Source organism: Antedon bifida, chromosome 8, assembly GCF_963402885.1.
Source record: "Antedon bifida chromosome 8, ecAntBifi1.1, whole genome shotgun sequence".
In the NCBI taxonomy this organism is placed as follows: Eukaryota; Metazoa; Echinodermata; class Crinoidea; order Comatulida; family Antedonidae; genus Antedon; species Antedon bifida.
Genome location: NC_136233.1, coordinates 19,452,327 through 19,476,562, shown reverse-complemented (window position 1 = coordinate 19,476,562; position 24,236 = coordinate 19,452,327). Strand labels below are relative to the sequence as shown.

General features: G+C 34.3%; 2 protein-coding genes across 2 annotated transcripts in view; both read right to left on the bottom strand.

Annotated features, from left to right (window-relative positions):
- LOC144849723 (bombesin receptor subtype-3-like) overlaps positions 1-17,288 on the bottom strand; it is a 48,189-nt gene extending 30,901 nt beyond the window's left edge. The window contains exon 1 of the mRNA XM_078706748.1: positions 17,227-17,288. The gene's annotated coding sequence lies outside the window, so the exon portion shown is untranslated. The remainder of the gene's footprint in view (positions 1-17,226) is intronic.
- On the bottom strand, positions 16,719-17,093 carry LOC144851034 (uncharacterized). Its single transcript, XM_078708557.1, has one exon. It carries the CDS (start codon positions 17,091-17,093, stop codon positions 16,719-16,721), a length of 375 nt encoding a protein of 124 aa, XP_078564683.1.
- Positions 17,289-24,236: the final 6,948 nt, after the last annotated feature.

Genomic DNA, 24,236 nt, shown 5'->3' with positions numbered 1-24,236 from the left:
ATAGAAGTAATAAAAATTTTACCATAGAACAGTAATATAATTGTGTTATTTTGTTATACAGTAAACTTTTTGTAAGTAATCCATAGTTTAAAAGTTTCTATCTATTTATTACAGATTTCTTCCTTTTTCGATATCCATAACGCAATTACCATTATAAAATTAACCTTTTGCTTACGTGGAGTGTAATCTTACACATTAATTATATAATGTTGAAAGTGTGTAACAAGATATCATTCGACATGGATACTTATTCAACAATTTGGTGCTTATTCGACAAGTACGTGATGCTTATTCGACAAAGGTGGTTCTTATTCCACAGGATGTGCTTCTTATTCCACAGATGTGCTTGTTATTCCACAGATGTGCTTCTTATTCCACAGATGTGCTTGTTCGCAACAGTGTGCTTATTCGACAGTACGTGGTGCTTATTCGACAAGGGTGGTTCTTATTCCACAGATGTGCTTATTCGACAGTACGTGGTGCTTATTCCACAGATGTGCTTCTTATTCCACAGATGTGCCTGTTCGCAACAGTGTGCTTATTCGACAAGGGTGGTTCTTATTCGACAAGGGTGGTTCTTATTCCACAGATGTGCTTGTTCGCAACAGTGTGCTTATTCGACAGTACGTGGTGCTTATTCGACAAGGGTGGTTCTTATTCCACAGATGTGCTTATTCGACAGTACGTGGTGATTATTCCACAGATGTGCTTCTTATTCCACAGATGTGCCTGTTCGCAACAGTGTGCTTATTCGACAGTACGTGGTGCTTATTCGACAAGGGTGGTTCTTATTCCACAGATGTGCTTGTTCGCAACAGTGTGCTTATTCGACAGTATTGTTTATTCGACAGTACGTGCTTTTTCGAAAGTGTGCTTATTCGTCAGTAGGCTACGTGGTGCCTGTTCGACAATACACGGTGCTAGCTATATCGACATGCTTATTCGAGATATTAGATTATATTAGTTTCGTATTAGTCTCTCGATTTAAGTTCGAATAACCGCTAGATTCCCACATTGCTATTTTTGTTTCGCTCTTTGATCATGGTTCCCTGCGACTGCTTCAAAACTTCACATTATACATGTAATGTATAGGCTACATGTATAGTTTTAAAGCAGTTGCGAGGTACCATGATCAATGAGCGAAACAAACAGTAATGTGTGACGGTTTTCGGCCACTAGCTTGGTAAGGTAGTTTGAGGGCGCTAGTGATGTAAACAATTGTGTTCAAGCAAATTTACTTCAATAAATACATGGATAAGATACTCATGGCTACAGTACTATATGTTATGTAATGTCTTATGCTGGTGACCACTAGTAACTTACGTGGACAGTTCACAGCGTCGATTTTTAACACTATAGAGGGTAACATGGGATTTCAGCAGTAAAACCATTATATTTGTTGCTGCTGTTGTGTCAAAATTCCTTGTACATAGTACACACGGTGTCGATTTAACCCCAAAGAAAAAAAACAAGGACCAAATTACGTTATAAATATTTTACGTACACATAAAAACTGAAAGAAAATATTTGTTACGGCCTAAGTAATGTGCTGATTGTAAATTCGCTGTTAAATTTTAAGTTTAAAACCAGCCTAAAGAGCATCATCTGTAACGACTCCCCATCGGTACCGTATACCGCAAAATGCCACGATGTCTGTAGACAAACAAACAAAATAAATATGTGATGCTGCGGCTACATTAAATAAAACATTTTAGCTTTTAGCGCGTTCTATAAAAAAAGAAAATTTATCGTGGCGATGATACCCCAGTGATACGAATTAAATGTTATATTTTCATTATAGGCCTAACACCGGTACTCAGTATTCACTTTTCTTTATTCATTGGCGACTGTTTAAAGAAGGGTGCGTGTTTACGATAAGATGATCCAGTAACATCCATCCCATCACGACCGACTTTCGATTGAATGTCATATCGACATTTCTACTTTGAAAATGTGCTGTGCAAGTGCCAGAGGAGATTTCGATTTGAGACAACCCAGGAAATATGTATATTCTGTTGGTCGTCGGCGCTGGAACTAGATTCCGCCAAAAACTGTAAATGAATCATATGAAGAAGCAAGTCGACCAGTGTCCGTTCTGCGTGCACACAATGAATTAACACTACATAGTTCCTACTACCCTACTTACATTATCACAAATCGGAACTTTATTCCATAACCTAGACATTATAACACGTGGCCCTAACTCTGGAGGGTGTTTTGTCATTATCAGTAACAGCCACTCCCCTCCCAACATTGTAACAATGCACAGCTGATCCTTTGCATAGTTATAAAGTGGAGACTTGTATTTCAAGGAATATGGCCAGGTTAATTCATGTAAGCCTATACTGCAGATGTTATTTTAAATGTGAATCTACACTGTTAACCTCAATTACTAGGATACGCCGCTACACGTTTGAGATCACCGATTCTCAATCTACTTAGGCCTATAGACCTCAAATAGGCTACATAGTGACGAAGGCAGTCATTTTTAGACCGATATAGTTTTATATCCAGGCCTATCTATTTTTATCAGATAATTATATTATATAATATTATCGTATAAAACGCTAAACATTACATATGCGAGTATCCATCATGGTAAATTCGTTGCGTAGTAATGTAACCTCTTTATAGTTACCCAGTAATTAAGTAACTCATTACTGTTGTAAGGAAAGTATAAAAGCACGTATCATGCTAAGAGACTTAATGGTAATGATTATGTAAGCCTTTAGAAACGATCAAAGATCGCAAAGTGTTTAGTTATTAATGATAAAAGAAGCGGATAATGAATTAATCGACGTCAGATTATCATGTTGTAGCCAAAAGCTACAAAATTAAATCGCGGGACTAGATGATGTAACTTAATATGTATATATACAGTATACTATATTTTCAGTAATTTCTATTTACCGTAATTTCTATTAGAGAAAAAAGTAAACGGAAGACTTTGTTTGCAAGGAGTAAAACAGTACAATTTTGCATGTTTCTCATCTTCATGATACTAAGATGAAAATTTTCATTGATTATCTTATAGATGTTTAAAATATTTTTTTTCGTAAAGTGTTATGACCTACCCACGATCATTTCTAAGTTGGTTACGTAGATAAAATCCTAGCGGATGTGGTGCGCTTTTGAGAGGCGGCGGAGTGCGGGGATTAAGGGGAGAAATGAGATAATATGATCAGTCATCATCATCGATCAATCAATCAATCATCATCAATCTATATAATAATGCTACTAAAATGGTCGCGTATTTTGTATTGTGTTACTGTTAAATGGTACGTGCTCACATTTTGTGTTTCTTGATGGGTCGCACACGATAGGCTAGGCCTATATCACATTTCTGAACACCCAAAAAGGCAAAAAATAACAATAATTTGACGTCTCATCGGCCATGTTTCGCGAGTTGTTACGTTTCGCACGTAACCTCCTCTGTTCTGTACCACAATGTCCGGATCTGCAAATACCATGCCGGGCCGCCAAATTAAAACAATGTTTAGTCTCGGCAGCCACCAAACCGTATCGATTGATCGCATCGTTGGAGTTTTAATTATGTATTTTGTAATTCACGGTGAGCTCAGTGAGTAAAACGCCGTGGCCATTGATATCAATGCTCAGTACAGTCCAGTTGAAATCCGCGAAATGTGTAAATAATAAGTATCACCGCTTAAAGCGACACATTAAAAGTAGACCACAATGTAATTACAAAACTAGCAAAAAAGATAGAAAAGCTCCCACAAAATAATTGCAAAATGTCAAAACAATTGAAAAATAAATGTAAATGAATAAAAATAAACACACACAAACAAAATGAATCCTAGTGGTTTTATATTTTGTTGAACATAAAAACAACTTACCACCAACATTACGGAAAACAATTAATTATAACAAGTGTGAGCAATATTAGGTAATTTGCATGATTTAGGTCGTGTTTCCGCAACAACGTATTTTTCAATCGATTTCAATTTTGTACTTTATACTTTCGTCCGCGCGCATCATCTAATTAAAGTCCGTAAGCAGCTACGCAGTAGTTTTATTATTTCAATAGTTCATATCTTATTTCTACAAATCAGCAATTCATATTTTATCGTTGACATGTTTTAAACTGCCAACTGATTGACATACTTTAACGTGCATGTCCCTCTCATCTACTTATTATTTTTAAAAAAATATAATTTGTCAGAGTACTTTTATCAGGGAAGAGTGCGCCTTTATTATACTTACTCGTCCCATGCGAATTAGTATATAACCACATATTAAGGCAAAAAAGTAACTGCTAGTAGGATTCTGTTATATTATTATGTTTTTACGAATTTGTCAAGCTCGATAGGCCTATATCACAGGAATTTGGTATAATTATAATCCCACTTTTGTAGGTCGGTGCTTCCGTTCGACCAAACCATCTATATATGCGTGTACGGAAAATTATATTATATTATTATGTATATAGAAATATACATACTGCTCATAATCCATGAAACGGTAATGACTATTACGCCCTCTATTTCAACATTATTTGTAGACTTCTTCTTACATACTAGACATGTAACTCGTCACTTTGACGAGTTTGGTTTTCCGCCGCGCAAGTGGTGCAACATGAACGTGTAACGACGTACCTTACCGTACCGAACATTAAGGGGATAGGTTGAGGACAAAAGGAAGTGTCCACGTTGGCATTATGACCTGAACTGAAGAATATGATATGTTTTTATTGCTGAATTCTATTATTTTGATTCATATATAGTATACACAGTATAATCTGTATCCATATCACATACAGTGTAGAATAGGTGAAATTACGGGACCCGCTATTTATTGCAATTTTTAACATGGCGACGGCATCAAAATGAAATACAAAGATAGCAATTTCGGAAGGATATTATCTCAGCAACAACATATTAACGTGCAAAAGAAATTTGAATACGTGAAATATTGATGCGCGCTCTTTTAAATGCAATGAATTATGACGCAAAAGATGAAAATACGACTTTTTTCATTTAACTGGCCATATGATGACGTCACAACATCCGATTGGCAAAATTTTCACATGATTTCGTATCTAAAATCCAATAGCTTCCAGAAAACGTTTTAATCGTGATTATCAAATTTTATTCTTACGAGCTATAACAGATTAAAATTTACTGTAAAGATGAAATTAATGCCACACGTAATTTAAATTTTTAGGAATGATGACGTCAAAACAATTAAAATATTTATAATTCATGCGAAAGACAGTTGATTGACCTAGACAATATCAAAATTTGGGTGAAAATGGAAAACGGATAAGTGGAGATGCGCTCTATTAAATGTGATGAGCTATGACGAAAGATACAAAAATCTTAAATTTTATATTAGCGTGGCCATACGATGACGTCACAATGTCCGGTTAGCCATATTAATATATGATCCGATATCTACAACTCATTAACTTCCAGAAAATGTCATCCACAAAAAGTTGACCGTGCAGTTTAGAAATTACGACTGTTTAAAAAAAGGCATAATTTTGACATTTTTTTTAACTTTTTCAACAAAAACTCGCACAAATTGTCCAATTCCACGTGCTCGTATGACGTTACTTTAAGTCGAAATTGTTTAAAAGTTGGTAAAATTACTAGAAAAGGCTGGAAAAACATAAATCACGCGAAAAAAATATGTTTTTAATGCTACGTGCGCACCGCACACGTAAAAATTTGCGCACGCGTGGGAATTTTTTACATGCTTAAAACGACATGAAACGCGTAGAAACTTGATTAGAAAATAATTTAGCGCATTTTGAAATTTTAAATGCGCGTGCGCGCGTAACTTTGTGTAAAACACGCAATTTTGGTTCGACAGAAAGTTAGCGCATGATATAAATTAAATTTGTGCAAAGTTTCAATATAAAATGTTATTTGGTTTTTGACCTATGTTAAATACGAGAAAATCGTTAAATCGCGCGTACGTCACGTTGCGCAATTGTAAACACCATGAAAAGCTTCGCTTGACGACGTTACATAAATGTCAAAATGTTAACATAGTTCACAAAATGTTATGTTTGCAAGTTTCAGAGAAAAGCGATACACAAAAATCATACAGAAAGAAAGAAGATAAACTAGACATGAAACTCGTCACTTTGACGAGTTAGTTATCCGCACCACGACAAACGCCATGTGCACGTAATACGTTGGAATATTGCACACAGATAAAGATTATGGCATTATGACAAGAACTGAAAAATATGATATGCTGTTAGTGCTGAATTCTGTCAATTTTGTGTCATATAGTATATACATGCAAACAGTATAATCTGTATACATATTACATACAGTGTAGAATAGGTGAAATTACGGGACCCGCCATTTATTCCAATTTTTAACATGGCGACGGTATCAAAATGAAACACTTAGATAGCAATTTCAGAAGAAAATTATCTCAGGAACAACATATTAACGTGTAGAAGAAATTTGAATACGTAAAATATAGATGCGCACCCTTTTAAATGTGATGAACTATTACGCAAAATATGAAAATACGTCTTTTTTTATTCAACTGGCCATATGATGACGTCACAACGTCCGATTGGCAAAATGTTTACATGAATTCGTATCTACAATCCAATAGCTTCCAGAAAACGTTTTGATCATGATTATCACGTTTTATTCTGACGAGCTATAACAGATTGAAATTTCCTGTAAAGATAAAATTAATGACCCAGGTAATTAAAATTTTTAGGCATGATGACGTCATAAAAATGAAAATATTTTTAACTCATGCGGAAGATAGTTGATTGACCTAGATAATATAAAAATCGGGGTAAAAATGGAAAACAGATAATTGGAGATGCGCTCTATTAAATGTCATGCGCTATGATGAAAGATACAAAAATCCTATATTTTATATTCGCGTGGCAATACGGTGACGTCACAATGTCCGGTTAGCCATATTTATGCATGATCCAAAATCTACAACTCATCAACTTCCAGAATGTGTAATAAAAATAACTTTCACCGTTTAGTTTAGGAACTACGAATGTTTAAAAAAGGGCATAATTTTGACAAATTTTGACGATTTTTTGAACTTTTTCATCAAAAATGCACGTAAATTATCCAATTCGAAGTGCCCGTATGACGTAATTTTAAGTCGAAATTGTTCAAAAGTTGGTAAAATTACTAGAAAAGGATGGAAAAACATAAATCACGTGAAAAAAATTGTTTTCAACGCTACGTGCGCACCACGCGCGTAAAAAAATGCGCGCACGTGGGAATTTTTTACATGCTCAAAATGACATGAAACGCGTAGAAAGTTGATTAGAAATTAATTTTTCGCATTATAAAATTTTAAACCCGCGTGCGCGCGTAACTTCGTGTGAAACATGCCATTTTTTTTTCACAGTCAGTTAGCGCAAGATATAACTTAAACTTTTGTTAAGTTTCAATTTAAATTGTTATATGGTTTTTGATCTACGTTAAATACGCGAAATTCGTAAAAACGCGCGTAAGTCATGTTACGCAACTCTGACGTCATTTACAATAGCAGGTGCACAACTTCACGTGAACGCTCATATGTTGACAAAGTTATGAAATGTTATGTTAACACGTTTTAGAGATACGCTCTGCACAAAAATGACAGAAAGAAAGAAGAATACAGAAAAAACTAGACATGTAACTCGTCACTTTGACGAGTTAGTTATCCGCACGACAAACGCCACGTGCACGTCATACGTTAGACTTTTGCACACAGAAAAAGATTATGGCATTATGACCTGATCTGAAGAATATGATATGTTGTTAGTGCTGAATTCTGTCAATTTTGTGTCATATAGTATATACAGTATAAACAGTATAATCTGTATACATATTACATACAGTGTAGAATAGGTGAAATTACGGGACCCCCGGTTATTCCTATTTTTAACATGGCGACGGTATCAAAATGAAAAACTAAGACAGCAATTTCTGAAGGACATTATCTCAGCAACCACATATTACCGTGTAGAAGAAATTTGAATACGTAAAATATAGATGCGCGCCCTTTTAAATGTGATGAACTATTACGCAAAATATGAAAATACGACTTTTTTTATTCAACTGGCCATATGATGACGTCACAACATCCAATTGGCAAAATGTTCACATGAATTCGTATCTACAATCCAATAGCTTCCAGAAAACGTTTTAATCATGATTATCACGTTTTATTCTGACGAGCTATAACAGATTGAAATTTACTGTAAAGATGAAAATAAGTGACCCACATTATTTACATTTTTAGACATGATGACGTCATAAAAATTAAAATATTTTTAACTCATGCGAAAGATAGTTGATTGACCTAGATAATATAAAAATTTGGGTAAAAATGGAAAACAGATAATTGGAGATGCGCTCTATTAAATGTCATGCGCTATGATGAAAGATACAAAAATCATATATTTTATATTCGCGTGGCCATACGGTGACGTCACAATGTCCGGTTAGCCATATTAACGCATGATCCAAAATCTACAACTTATCAACTTCCAGAATATGCAAAAAAAATAACTTTCACCGTTTAGTTTAGGAACTACGACTGTTTAAAAAAGGGCATAATTTTGACAAATGTTGACGATTTTTTGAACTTTTTAATAAAAAATGCACGTAAATTATCCAATTCGACGTGCCCGTATGACGTAATTTTATATCGAAATTGTTCAAAAGTTGGTAAAATTACTAGAAAAGGCTGGAAAAACATAAATCACGGGAAAAAAATTGTTTTCAACGCTACGTGCGCACCGCGCGCGTAAAAAAATGCGCGCGCGTGGGAATTTTTTACATGCTCAAAATGACATGAAACACGTAGAAAGTTGATTAGAAATTGATTTTTCGCATTTTGAAATTTCAAACGCGCGTGCACGCGTAACTTTGTGTAAAACATGTCATTTTTTTCCCACAGTCAGTTAGCGCAAGATATAACTTAAATTTTTTCTAAGTTTCAAATTAAAATGTTATATGGTTTTCGATCTATGTTAAATACGCGAAATTCATAAAAACGCGCGTAAGTCACGTTGCGCAACTCTGACGTCATTCACAATAGCAGGTGCACAACTTCACGTGAATGCCCACATGTTGACAAAGTTATAAAATGTTATGTTTACACGTTTTTGAGTTACGTGTGACACAAAAATGACAGAAAGAAAGAAGAATACAGAAAAAAAAAAAAAACTAGATTTGAACTCGTCACTACGGACGAGTTAGGTTATCCGCAGCGCAAAAGCCACGTGCACGTCATACGTTAGAATATTGCGCGCAGAAAAACGATTATGCCATTGTAAAAATGTTAGTGCGCTCTCTATTTTGCGTCACGTCAAAGTATATACGGTATACACTATATTCTGTATACGTACTACATACAGTGCAGAATAGGTGAAAATAAGGGACCCAAGTTATTGACGCTTTTGGACATGATGACGTCATCACAATTTAAAAAATGGTAGATTATGCGAAAGATAATTGATTGGCCTAGACAATATAACAAAATGGGAGGAAATGGAATACGGATAAGTGGAGATGCGCTCTATTAAATGTGATGAGCTATGCGAAAGAGACAAAAATCCTATATTTTATATTCGAGTGGCCATACGATGACGTCACAATGTCTGGTTAGCCATATCGATGCATGATTCGATATCTACAACTCATCAACTTCCAGAATATGCAATTTTAAAAAAGTTCACCACGTAGTTTACAATCTATGACTGTTTTAAAAAAGGCAAAATTTTGACAAATTTTTTAACTTTTTCATTAAAAACGCGCGCAAATTGTTTAATTCTACGTGCTCGTATGACGTGATTTTAAGTCGAAATTGATTGAAAATTGGTAAATTTACTAGAAAAGGCTGAAAAAACAAAAATCAAGCAAAAAAAAGATGTTTTTGCGCTACGTGCGCACGTGCGCGTAAAAATATTGCGCACGCGTGGGAATTTTTGAAATGCTCAAAATGACCTGAAACGCGTAGAAAGTTGATTAGAAATTGATTTTACGCATTCTGAAATTTTAAACGCGCGTGCGCGCGTAACTTTCTGTGAAACATGCCATTTTTAATCCATAGAAAGTTTGCACTTGATATGACTTAAATGTTCACCAAGTGTCATTACAAAATGACTTTTGGTTTTTAGTCTATGTTAAATACGCAAAATTCATAAAATCGCGCGTAGCTTACGCTGCGCGACTCTAAAGTAAAAAAACGAACTGTCCTGCACTTCTACAGATAGAGGTAAATCTTCTGACAAAGTTATACGATGTAATGTTGATCAGAATTTGAGATACACGTGACACAAAATTCTGGGAAAGAAAGAAGAATAACATAGAAAAAAAAAAAAAAAAAAAAAAAGATCCTGACAATAACAAGGGGTTATCCGCCAAGTGCGGATAACCAAAAAAAGATGATGAAACAGGACAGTTACAAGGAGTTATCCGCTGAGTGCGGATAACTAAATATAGATGCGCGCCCTTTTAAATGTGATGAACTATTACGCAAAATATGAAAATACGACTTTTTTTATTCAACTGGCCATATGATGACGTCACAACATCCGATTGGCAAAATGTTCACATGAATTCGTATCTACAATCCAATAGCTTCCAGAAAACGTTTTAATCATGATTATCACGTTTTATTCTGACGAGCTATAACAGATTGAAATTTACTGTAAAGATGAAAATAAGTGACCCACATTATTTACATTTTTAGACATGATGACGTCATAAAAATTAAAATATTTTTAACTCATGCGAAAGATAGTTGATTGACCTAGATAATATAAAAATTTGGGTAAAAATGGAAAACAGATAATTGGAGATGCGCTCTATTAAATGTCATGCGCTATGATGAAAGATACAAAAATCCTATATTTTATATTCGCGTGGCCATACGGTAACGTCACAATGTCCGGTTAGCCATATTAACGCATGATCCAAAATCTACAACTCATCAACTTCCAGAATATGCAAAAAAAATAACTTTCACCGTTTAGTTTAGGAACTACGACTGTTTAAAAAAGGGCATAATTTTGACAAATTTTGACGATTTTTTGAACTTTTTAATAAAAAATGCACGTAAATTATCCAATTCGACGTGCCCGTATGACGTAATTTTATATCGAAATTGTTCAAAAGTTGGTAAAATTACTAGAAAAGGCTGGAAAAACATAAATCACGGGAAAAAAATTGTTTTCAACGCTACGTGCGCACTGCGCGCGTAAAAAAATGCGCGCGCGTGGGAATTTTTTACATGCTCAAAATGACATGAAACACGTAGAAAGTTGATTAGAAATTGATTTTTCGCATTTTGAAATTTCAAACGCGCGTGCACGCGTAACTTTGTGTGAAACATGTCATTTTTTTCCCACAGTCAGTTAGCGCAATATATAACTTAAACTTTTTCTAAGTTTCAAATTAAAATGTTATATGGTTTTCGATCTATGTTAAATACGCGAAATTCATAAAAACGCGCGTAAGTCACGTTGCGCAACTCTGACGTCATTCACAATAGCAGGTGCACAACTTCACGTGAATGCCCACATGTTGACAAAGTTATAAAATGTTATGTTTACACGTTTTTGAGTTACGTGTGACACAAAAATGACAGAAAGAAAGAAGAATACAGAAAAAAAAAAAAAAAAAGATGATGAAACAGGACAGTTACAAGGAGTTATCCGCTGAATGCGGATAACTAAATATAGATGCGCGCCCTTTTAAATGTGATGAACTATTACGCAAAATATGAAAATACGACTTTTTTTATTCAACTGGCCATATGATGACGTCACAACATCCGATTGGCAAAATGTTCACATGAATTCGTATCTACAATCCAATAGCTTCCAGAAAACGTTTTAATCATGATTATCACGTTTTATTCTGACGAGCTATAACAGATTGAAATTTACTGTAAAGATGAAAATAAGTGACCCACATTATTTACATTTTTAGACATGATGACGTCATAAAAATTAAAATATTTTTAACTCATGCGAAAGATAGTTGATTGACCTAGATAATATAAAAATTTGGGTAAAAATGGAAAACAGATAATTGGAGATGCGCTCTATTAAATGTCATGCGCTATGATGAAAGATACAAAAATCCTATATTTTATATTCGCGTGGCCATACGGTAACGTCACAATGTCCGGTTAGCCATATTAACGCATGATCCAAAATCTACAACTCATCAACTTCCAGAATATGCAAAAAAAATAACTTTCACCGTTTAGTTTAGGAACTACGACTGTTTAAAAAAGGGCATAATTTTGACAAATTTTGACGATTTTTTGAACTTTTTAATAAAAAATGCACGTAAATTATCCAATTCGACGTGCCCGTATGACGTAATTTTATATCGAAATTGTTCAAAAGTTGGTAAAATTACTAGAAAAGGCTGGAAAAACATAAATCACGGGAAAAAAATTGTTTTCAACGCTACGTGCGCACTGCGCGCGTAAAAAAATGCGCGCGCGTGGGAATTTTTTACATGCTCAAAATGACATGAAACACGTAGAAAGTTGATTAGAAATTGATTTTTCGCATTTTGAAATTTCAAACGCGCGTGCACGCGTAACTTTGTGTGAAACATGTCATTTTTTTCCCACAGTCAGTTAGCGCAATATATAACTTAAACTTTTTCTAAGTTTCAAATTAAAATGTTATATGGTTTTCGATCTATGTTAAATACGCGAAATTCATAAAAACGCGCGTAAGTCACGTTGCGCAACTCTGACGTCATTCACAATAGCAGGTGCACAACTTCACGTGAATGCCCACATGTTGACAAAGTTATAAAATGTTATGTTTACACGTTTTTGAGTTACGTGTGACACAAAAATGACAGAAAGAAAGAAGAATACAGAAAAAAAAAAAAAAAAAGATGATGAAACAGGACAGTTACAAGGAGTTATCCGCTGAATGCGGATAACTAAAAAAAAAAAAAAAAGATGATGAAACAGGACAGTTACAAGGAGTTATCCGCTGAATGCGGATAACTAACTAGACATGAAACTCGTCACTTTGACGAGTTAGTTATCCGCACGACAAACGCCACGCGCACGTCATACGTTGGAATTTTGCACACGGAAAAAGATTATGGCATTATGACCTGAACTGAAGAATATCATATGCTGTTAGTGCTGAATTCTGTTAATTTTGTGTCATATAGTATATACAGTGCAGACGGTATAATCTGTATACATGTTACTTACAGTGTAGAATAGGTGAAATTACGGGACCCCCCCGTTTATTCCTATTTTTAACATGGCGACGGTATCAAAATGAAACACTAAGATAGCAATTTCGGAAGGAAATTATCTCAGCAACCACATGTTAACGTGTAGAAGAAATTTGAATACGTAAAATATAGATGCGCGCCCTTTTAAATGTGATGAACTATTACGCAAAATATGAAAATACGACTTTTTTTATTCAACTGGCCATATGATGACGTCACAACGTCCGATTGGCAAAATGTTTACATGAATTCGTATCTACAATCCAATAGCTTCCAGAAAACGTTTTAATCATGATTATCACGTTTTATTCTGACGAGCTATAACAGATTGAAATTTCCTGTAAAGATGAAAATAAGTGACCCACGTTATTTACATTTTTAGACATGATGACGTCATAAAAATTAAAATATTTTTAACTCATGCGGAAAATAGTTGATTGACCTAGATAATATAAAAATCGGGGTAAAATTGGAAAACAGATAATTGGAGATGCGCTCTATTAAATGTCATGCGCTATGATGAAAGATACAAAAATCCTATATTTTATATTCGCGTGGCCATACGGTGACGTCACAATGTCTGGTTAGCCATATTAATGCATGATCCTAAATCTACAACTCATCAACTTCCAGAATGTGCAATAAAAATAACTTTCACCGTTTAGTTTAGGAACTATGACTGTTTAAAAAAGGGCATAATTTTGACAAATTTTGACGATTTTTTGAACTTTTTCATCAAAAATGCACGTAAATTATCCAATTCGACGTGCCCGTATGACGTAATTTTAAGTCGAAATCGTTTAAAAGTTGGTAAAATCACTAGAAAAGGCTGGAAAAACATAAATCACGCGAAAAAAATTGTTTTCAACGATACGTGCGCACCACGCGCGTAAAAAAATGCGCGCGCGTGTGAATTTTTTACCTGCTCAAAATGACATGAAACGCGTAGAAAGTTGATTAGAAATTGATTTTTCGCGTTTTAAAATTTTAAACGCGCATGCGCGCGTAACTTCGTGTGAAACATGCCATTTTTTTTACACAGTCAGTTACCGCAAGATATAACTTAAACTTTTGTTAAGTTTTAATTTAAATTGTTATATGGTTATCGATCTATGTTAAATACGCGAAATTCATAAAAACGCGCGTAAGTCACGTTGCGCATCTCTGACGTCATTAAAAAATATTGGGTGCACAACTTCACGTGAATGCGCATATGTTGACAAAGTTATGAAATGTTAACTTTGCACATTTTAGAGATACGCTCTGCACAAAAATGACAGAAAGAAAGAAGAATACAGAAAAAAAAAAAAAGATGATGAAACAGGACAGTTACAAGGAGTTATCCGCTGAATGCGGATAACTAACTAGACATGTAACTCGTCACTTTGACGAGTTAGTTATCCGCACGACAAACGCTACGTGCACGTCATACGTTGGAATATTGCACACAGAAAAAGATTATGGCATTATGACCTGAACTGAAGAATATGATATGTTGTTAGTGCTGATTTCTGTCAATTTTGTGTCGTATAGTATATATAGTATAATATGTATACATATTACATAAGTGTAGAATAAGTGAAATTATGGGACCTGCCATTTATTGCAATTTTTAACATGTTGACGGTTTTAAAATGAAACGCGAAGGTAGCAATTTCAGAAGGAAATTATCTCAGCAACAACATATTAACGTGTAGAAGAAATTTGAATACGTGAAATATTGATGCGCGCTCATTTAAATGTAATGAATTATGACGCAAAAGATGAAAATACGACATTTTTTATTTAACTGGCCATATGATGACGTCACAACATCCGATTGGCAAAATGTTCACATGATTTCGTATCTACAATCCAATAGCTTCCAGAAAACGTTTTAATCGTGATTATCACATTTTATTCTTACGAGCTATAACAGATTAAAATTTACTATAAAGATGAAATTAATGCCAGACGTAATTTTAATTTTTAGGCATGATGACGTCATAAAAATTAAAATATTTTTAAATCATGCGAAAGATAGTTGATTGACCTAGACAATATCGAAATCGGGGTGAAAATAGAAAACGGATAAGTGGAGATGCGCTCTATTAAATGTGATGAGCTATGACGAAAGATACAAAAATCATAAATTTTATATTCGCGTGGCCATACGATGACGTCACAATGTCCGGTTAGCCATATTAATACATGATCTGATATCTACAACTCATCAACTTCCATAATATGTCATCCACAAAAAGTTGACCGTGCAGTTTAGAAATTACGACTGTTTAAAAAAAGGCATAATTTTGACGATTTTTGTAACTTTTTCATCAAAAACACACGTAAGTTATCCAATTCAACGTGCCCGTATGACGTAATTTTAAGTCGAAATTGTTCAAAAATTGGTAAAATTACTAGAAAAGGCTGGAAAGACATAAATCACGTGAAAAAAATTGTTTTCAACGCTACGTGCGCACCGCGCGCGTAAAAAAATGCGCGCATGTGGGAATTTTTTACATGCTCAAAATGACATGAAACGCGCAGAAAGTTGATTAGAAATTAATTTTTCGCATTATAAAATTTTAAACGCGCGTGCGCGCGTAACTTCGTGTGAAACATGCCATTTTTTTTTTACAGTCAGTTAGCGCAAGATATAACTTAAACTTTTGTTAAGTTTCAATTTAAATTGTTATATGGTTTTTGATCTACGTTAAATACGCGAAATTCGTAAAAACGCGTGTAAGTCATGTTGCGCAACTCTGACGTCATTCACAATAGCAGGTGCACAACTTCACGTGAACGCTCACATGTTGACAAAGTTATGAAATGTTATGTTAACACGTTTTAGAGATACGCTCTGCACAAAAATGACAGAAAGAAAGAAGAATACAGAAAAAAAAAAAAAAAAAAAAAAAAGATGATGAAACAGGACAGTTACAAGGAGTTATCCGCTAAATGCGGATAACTAATAAAAAGTTGTTGATGATGATGATTTCGTACAATCACAAGAGGTTTTCCTGCAACTTCGTTGCGGAAAACCAAATATATATAATATACGATATTTATAAATGAAACTACAAAATTACCAACTGTTTAATGTTTTTTACCCGGTTTATGACAAATCATGTTTGAAAATCATAATTTATGTAAGTTTACGTGTCACATATGTAGGCATAGCATGTTTTATATCAGCAAAACGTGATATATCTGAGTGTCCGAATAACTACATTACATTACACATTCTTGTACATTATACGAGGTATGAAGACGTTTGCAAGCTTGTGAAGGTGTATGTTCAGGTAACCTCATATGTTAAAATTGTTTTAAATAATATTATTCATCTACCAAGCGAATAATGATACCATATGGCCTGACATCTGAAAACCCATTCTCTAAATAACCTTTTGATGAAAGCCAATATTCAACCGATTCTTCTGAACCTTCTCCTGGAATCACTTTCATGTTTCCATTTTTCTTATCTGGATTAACCCGATTCTATAGAGCAATTTGGTAGGTGTGTCCTTCGAAATTGAATGTATCAGCAAACTTATCGGCAACAATGTCAAGAGAAGGGGTGGTAAGAACGCCTTGTATGGGTTCGTTCGTCGCAATACTGCCATGTACAATGCTGTTGTTTCTCATCTTTGACCCATGGTAGCTTACAGGCCATTCATTCGCCGAAGACTCTGTTCTACTTCTTAACTCTCCCAGCCAAATATCATCTTCGTATTGACCTTTAACCTTGAGTGCATGTCTGTACCAACCACATGGTCTCTGATACGTGTGGTCACCTCTGAAGTACTGCGTTTGACCATCATCCAATTTTGTGAAATCGTAGTTAAATCCTGGATCAAGAAGGGATTCATCCATTTCGTACACTACTTGTCTTGAACCAACAGAATGAGCGTGGACAACTGACCCATGTTTGATACAAACCAAGTCCTACAGTTCAAGTTAATTTAGTAATTTTGGTTTAAAACGAAACAGAATTACTTACAAATACAAATTAGTTTTAGCAGGACGACTTGCTGACTAAATTCAATCAGATATACTGCAAGATGGCCGTGTTGGGATTTTCTTTTCTTAAAATAGCTAGTCTTCTTCCAGGGGTATTTTATGGTTGTTATTATTAGGTGATCATTTAGAATAAAATGATCACCTATTGTTATTGTATGAAATCTTTATTGGTTTTCCGCAACGAAGTTGCAGGAAAACCTCTTGTGATTGTACGAAATCATCATCATTGGTTTTCCGCAACGAAGTTGCAGGAAAACCTCTTGTGATTGTACGAAATCATCATCATCATCTTTTTTTAGTTATCCGCATTCAGCGGATAACTCCTTGTAACTGTCCTGTTTCATCATCTTTTTTTTTTTTTTCTGTATTCTTCTTTCTTTCTGTCATTTTTGTGCAGAGCGTATCTCTAAAACGTGTTAACATAACATTTCATAACTTTGTCAACATATGAGCGTTCACGTGAAGTTGTGCACCTGCTATTGTAAATGACGTCAGAGTTGCGTAACATGACTTACGCGCGTTTTTACGAATTTCGCGTATTTAACGTAGATCAAAAACCATATAACAATTTAAATTGAAACTTAACAAAAGTTTAAGTTATATCTTGCGCTAACTGACTGTGAAAAAAAAATGGCATGTTTCACACGAAGTTACGCGCGCACGCGGGTTTAAAATTTTATAATGCGAAAAATTAATTTCTAATCAACTTTCTACGCGTTTCATGTCATTTTGAGCATGTAAAAAATTCCCAGGTGCGCGCATTTTTTTACGCGCGTGGTGCGCACGTAGCGTTGAAAACAATTTTTTTCACGTGATTTATGTTTTTCCATCCTTTTCTAGTAATTTTACCAACTTTTGAACAATTTCGACTTAAAATTACGTCATACGGGCACTTCGAATTGGATAATTTACGTGCATTTTTGATGAAAAAGTTCAAAAAATCGTCAAAATTTGTCAAAATTATGCCCTTTTTTAAACATTCGTAGTTCCTAAACTAAACGGTGAAAGTTATTTTTATTACACATTCTGGAAGTTGATGAGTTGTAGATTTTGGATCATGCATTAATATGGCTAACCGGACATTGTGACGTCACCGTATTGCCACGCGAATATAAAATATAGGATTTTTGTATCTTTCATCATAGCGCATGACATTTAATAGAGCGCATCTCCAATTATCTGTTTTCCATTTTTACCCCGATTTTTATATTATCTAGGTCAATCAACTATCTTCCGCATGAGTTAAAAATATTTTCATTTTTATGACGTCATCATGCCTAAAAATTTTAATTACGTGGGTCATTAATTTTATCTTTACAGGAAATTTCAATCTGTTATAGCTCGTCAGAATAAAACGTGATAATCATGATCAAAACGTTTTCTGGAAGCTATTGGATTGTAGATACGAATTCATGTAAACATTTTGCCAATCGGACGTTGTGACGTCATCATATGGCCAGTTGAATAAAAAAAGACGTATTTTCATATTTTGCGTAATAGTTCATCACATTTAAAAGGGTGCGCATCTATATTTTACGTATTCAAATTTCTTCTACACGTTAATATGTTGTTCCTGAGATAATTTTCTTCTGAAATTGCTATCTAAGTGTTTCATTTTGATACCGTCGCCATGTTAAAAATTGGAATAAATGGCGGGTCCCGTAATTTCACCTATTCTACACTGTATGTAATATGTATACAGATTATACTGTTTGCATGTATATACTATATGACACAAAATTGACAGAATTCAGCACTAACAGCATATCATATTTTTCAGTTCTTGTCATAATGCCATAATCTTTATCTGTGTGCAATATTCCAACGTATTACGTGCACATGGCGTTTGTCGTGGTGCGGATAACTAACTCGTCAAAGTGACGAGTTTCATGTCTAGTTAGTTATCCGCATTCAGCGGATAACTCCTTGTAACTGTCCTGTTTCATCTTCTTTTTTTTCTGTATTCTTCTTTCTTTCTGTCATTTTTGTGCAGAGCGTATCTCTAAAACATGTAAACATAACATTTCATAACTTTGTCAACATATGGGCATTCACGTGAAGTTGTGCCCCTCTTATTGTGAATGACGACAGAGTTACGCAACGTGACTTACGCGCGTTTTTACGTTTTTTGCGTATTTAACATAGATCGAAAACCATATAACAATTTTAAATGAAACTTAGCAAAAGTTTAATTTATATCATGCGCTAATTTTCTGTGTAAAAAAAATGACATGTTTCACACAAAGTTACGCGCGCACGCGCGTTTAAAATTTCAAAATGCGAAAAATTAATTTCTAATCAACTTTCTACGCGTTTCATGTCATTTTAAGCATGTCAAAAATTCCCAGGCGCGCGCATTTTTTTTACGCACGTGTGCGCACGTAGCGCAAAAAAACTTTTTTTTTCGCGTGATTTATGTTTTTCCAGCTTTTTCTAGTAATTTTACAAACTTTTAAACTATTTAGACTTAAAATCACGTCATACGGGCACGTAGAATTGGATAATTTTCGCGAGTTTTTGATGAAAAAGTTTAAAAATTCGTCAAAATTTGTCAAAATTATGCCTTTTTTTAAACAGTCGTAATTTCTAAACTGGACGGTCAACTTTTTGTGGATGACATATTCTTGAAGTTGATGAGTTATAGATATCGGATCATGTATTAATATGGCTAACCGGACATTGTGACGTCATCGTATGGCCACGCGAATATAAAATTTAGGATTTTTGTATCTTTCGTCATAGCTCATCACATTTAATAGAGCGCATCTCTACTTATCCGTTTTCCATTTTCACCCCGATTTTGATAGTGTCTAGGTCAATCAACTATCTTTCGCATGAGTTAAAAATATTTTAATTTTTATTACGTCATCATGTCTAAAAACGTAAATAACGTGGGTCACTTATTTTCATCTTTACAGTAAATTTCAATCTGTTATAGCTCGTCAGAATAAAAAGTGATAATCATGATTAAAACGTTTCCTGGAAGCTATTGGATTGTAGATACGAATTCATGTGAACTTTTTTCCAATACGACGTTGTGACGTCATTACATGGCCAGTTTAATAAAAAAAGTCGTATTTTCATATTTTGCGTCATAGTTCATCACATTTAAAAGAGCGCGCATCTATATTTTACGTATCCAAATTTCTTTTTCACGTTAACATGTTGCTGCTGAGATAATATCCTTCCGAAATTGCTATCTTAGTTTTTCATTTTGATACCGTCGCCATGTTAAAAATAAGAATAAACGGGGGGTCCCGTAATTTCACCTATTCTACACTGTGTGTAACATGTATACAGATTATACCGTTTGCACTGTATATGCTATATGACTCAAAATTGACAGAATCCAGCACTAACAGCATATGATATTCTTCAGTTCAGGTCATAATGCCATAATCTTTTTCCGTGTGCAAAATTCCAACGTATGACGTGCGCGTGGCGTTTGTCGTGCGGATAACTAACTCGTCAAAGTGACGAGTTCAAATCTAGTTAGTTATCCGCATTCAGCGGATAACTCCTTGTAACTGTCCTGTTTCATCATCTTTTTTTTTTTTTTTCTGTATTCTTCTTTCTTTCTGTCATTTTTGTGCAGAGCGTATCTCTAAAACGTGTTAACATAACATTTCATAACTTTGTCAACATATGAGCGTTCACGTGAAGTTGTGCACCTGCTATTGTAAATGACGTCAGAGTTGCGTAACATGACTTACGCGCGTTTTTACGAATTTCGCGTATTTAACGTAGATCAAAAACCATATAACAATTTAAATTGAAACTTAACAAAAGTTTAAGTTATATCTTGCGCTAACTGACTGTGAAAAAAAAATGGCATGTTTCACACGAAGTTACGCGCGCACGCGGGTTTAAAATTTTATAATGCGAAAAATTAATTTCTAATCAACTTTCTACGCGTTTCATGTCATTTTGAGCATGTAAAAAATTCCCACGTGCGCGCATTTTTTTACGCGCGTGGTGCGCACGTAGCGTTGAAAACAATTTTTTTCACGTGATTTATGTTTTTCCATCCTTTTCTAGTAATTTTACCAACTTTTGAACAATTTCGACTTAAAATTACGTCATACGGGCACTTCGAATTGGATAATTTACGTGCATTTTTGATGAAAAAGTTCAAAAAATCGTCAAAATTTGTCAAAATTATGCCCTTTTTTAAACATTCGTAGTTCCTAAACTAAACGGTGAAAGTTATTTTTATTACACATTCTGGAAGTTGATGAGTTGTAGATTTTGGATCATGCATAAATATGGCTAACCGGACATTGTGACGTCACCGTATTGCCACGCGAATATAAAATATAGGATTTTTGTATCTTTCATCATAGCGCATGACATTTAATAGAGCGCATCTCCAATTATCTGTTTTCCATTTTTACCCCGATTTTTATATTATCTAGGTCAATCAACTATCTTCCGCATGAGTTAAAAATATTTTCATTTTTATGACGTCATCATGCCTAAAAATTTTAATTACCTGGGTCATTAATTTTATCTTTACAGGAAATTTCAATCTGTTATAGCTCGTCAGAATAAAACGTGATAATCATGATCAAAACGTTTTCTGGAAGCTATTGGATTGTAGATACGAATTCATGTAAACATTTTGCCAATCGGACGTTGTGACGTCATCATATGGCCAGTTGAATAAAAAAAGACGTATTTTCATATTTTGCGTAATAGTTCATCACATTTAAAAGGGTGCGCATCTATATTTTACGTATTCAAATTTCTTCTACACGTTAATATGTTGTTCCTGAGATAATTTTCTTCTGAAATTGCTATCTAAGTGTTTCATTTTGATACCGTCGCCATGTTAAAAATTGGAATAAATGGCGGGTCCCGTAATTTCACCTATTCTACACTGTATGTAATATGTATACAGATTATACTGTTTGCATGTATATACTATATGACACAAAATTGACAGAATTCAGCACTAACAGCATATCATATTTTTCAGTTCTTGTCATAATGCCATAATCTTTATCTGTGTGCAATATTCCAACGTATTACGTGCACATGGCGTTTGTCGTGGTGCGGATAACTAACTCGTCAAAGTGACGAGTTTCATGTCTAGTTTCATCTTCTTTCTTTCTGTATGATTTTTGTGTAACGCTTTTCTCTAAAACTTGCAAACATAACATTTTTTTAACTATGTTGACATTTTGACATTTATGTAACGTCGTCAAGCGAAGCTTTTCATGATGCTTACAATTGCGCAACGTGACGTACGCGCGATTTAACGATTTTCTCGTATTTAACATAGCTCGACAACCAAATAACATTTCAACTTGAAACTTTGCAAAAGTTTAATTTATATTATGCGCTAACTTTCTGTGGAAAAAAAATTGCGTGTTTTACACAAAGTTACGCGCGCACGCGCATTTAAAATTTCAAAATGCGCAAAATTAATTTATAATCAACTTTCTACGCGTTTCATGTCGTTTTAAGCATGTCAAAAATTCCCACGCGTGCGCACATTTTTACGTGTGCGGTGCGCACGTAGCATTGAAAACGTATTTTTTTCGCGTGATTTATGTTTTTCCATCCTTTTCTAGTAATTTTACCAAATTTTAAACAATTTCGACTTAAAGATACGTCATACGAGCACGTCGAATTGGACAATTTGCGCGCGTTTTTTATGAAAAGGTTAAAAAATTCGTTTAAAATATGCCTTTTTTTAAACAGTCGTAATTTCTAAACTAGACGGTCAACTTTTTGTGGATGACATTTTCTGGAAGTTAATGAGTTGTAGATATCGGATCATATATTAATATGGCTAACCGGACATTGTGATGTCATCGTATTGCCACGCTAATATAAAATTTAGGATTTTTGTATCTTTCGTCATAGCTCATCACATTTAATAGAGCGCATCTCCACTTATCCGTTTTCCATTTTCACCCAAATTTTGATATTGTCTAGGTCAATCAACTGTCTTTCGCATGAATTATAAATATTTTAATTTTTTTGACGTCATCATTCCTAAAAATTTAAATTACGTGTGGCATTAATTTCATCTTTACAGTAAATTTTAATCTGTTATAGCTCGTAAGAATAAAATTTGATAACCACGATTAAAACGTTTTCTGGAAGCTATTGGATTTTAGATACGAAATCATGTGAAAATTTTGCCAATCGGATGTTGTGACGTCATCATATGGCCAGTTAAATGAAAAAAGTCGTATTTTCATCTTTTGCGTCATAATTCATTGCATTTAAAAGAGCGCGCATCAATATTTCACGTATTCAAATTTCTTCTACACGCTAATACGTTGTTGCTGAGATAATTTCTTTTCGGAAATGCTACCTTCGCGTTTCATTTTAAAACCGTCAACATGTTAAAAATTGCAATAAATAGCGGGTCCCGTAATTTCACCTATTCTACACTGTATGTGATATGGATACAGATTATACTGTGTATACTATATATGAATCAAAATAATAGAATTCAGCAATAAAAACATATCATATTCTTCAGTTCAGGTCATAATGCCAACGTGGACACTTCCTTTTGTCCTCAACCTATCCCCTTAATGTTCGGTACGGTAAGGTACGTCGTTACACGTTCATGTTGCACCACTTGCGCGGCGGAAAACCAAACTCGTCAAAGTGACGAGTTACATGTCTAGTCATCTTTTTTGTCATCTTCTTTCTTTCTGTATGATTTTTGTGTAACGCTTTTCTCTGAAACTTGCAAACATAACATTTTGTGAACTATGTTAACATTTTGACATTTATGTAACGTCGTCAAGCGAAGCTTTTCATGATGTTTACAATTGCGCAACGTGACGTACGCGCGATTTAACGATTTTCTCGTATTTAACATAGGTCAAAAACCAAATAACATTTTAAATTGAAACTTTGCACAAGTTTAATTTATATCATGCGCTAACTTTCTGTTGAACAAAAATTGCGTGTTTTACACAAAGTTACGCGTGCACGCGCATTTAAAATTTCAAAATGCGCAAAATTAAT

What these genes read in the sequence shown, in the direction of transcription:
- LOC144851034 (XM_078708557.1), bottom strand. Translation starts at nt 17,093, where the DNA reads ATGGATGAATCCCTTCTTGATCCAGGATTTAACTACGATTTCACAAAA.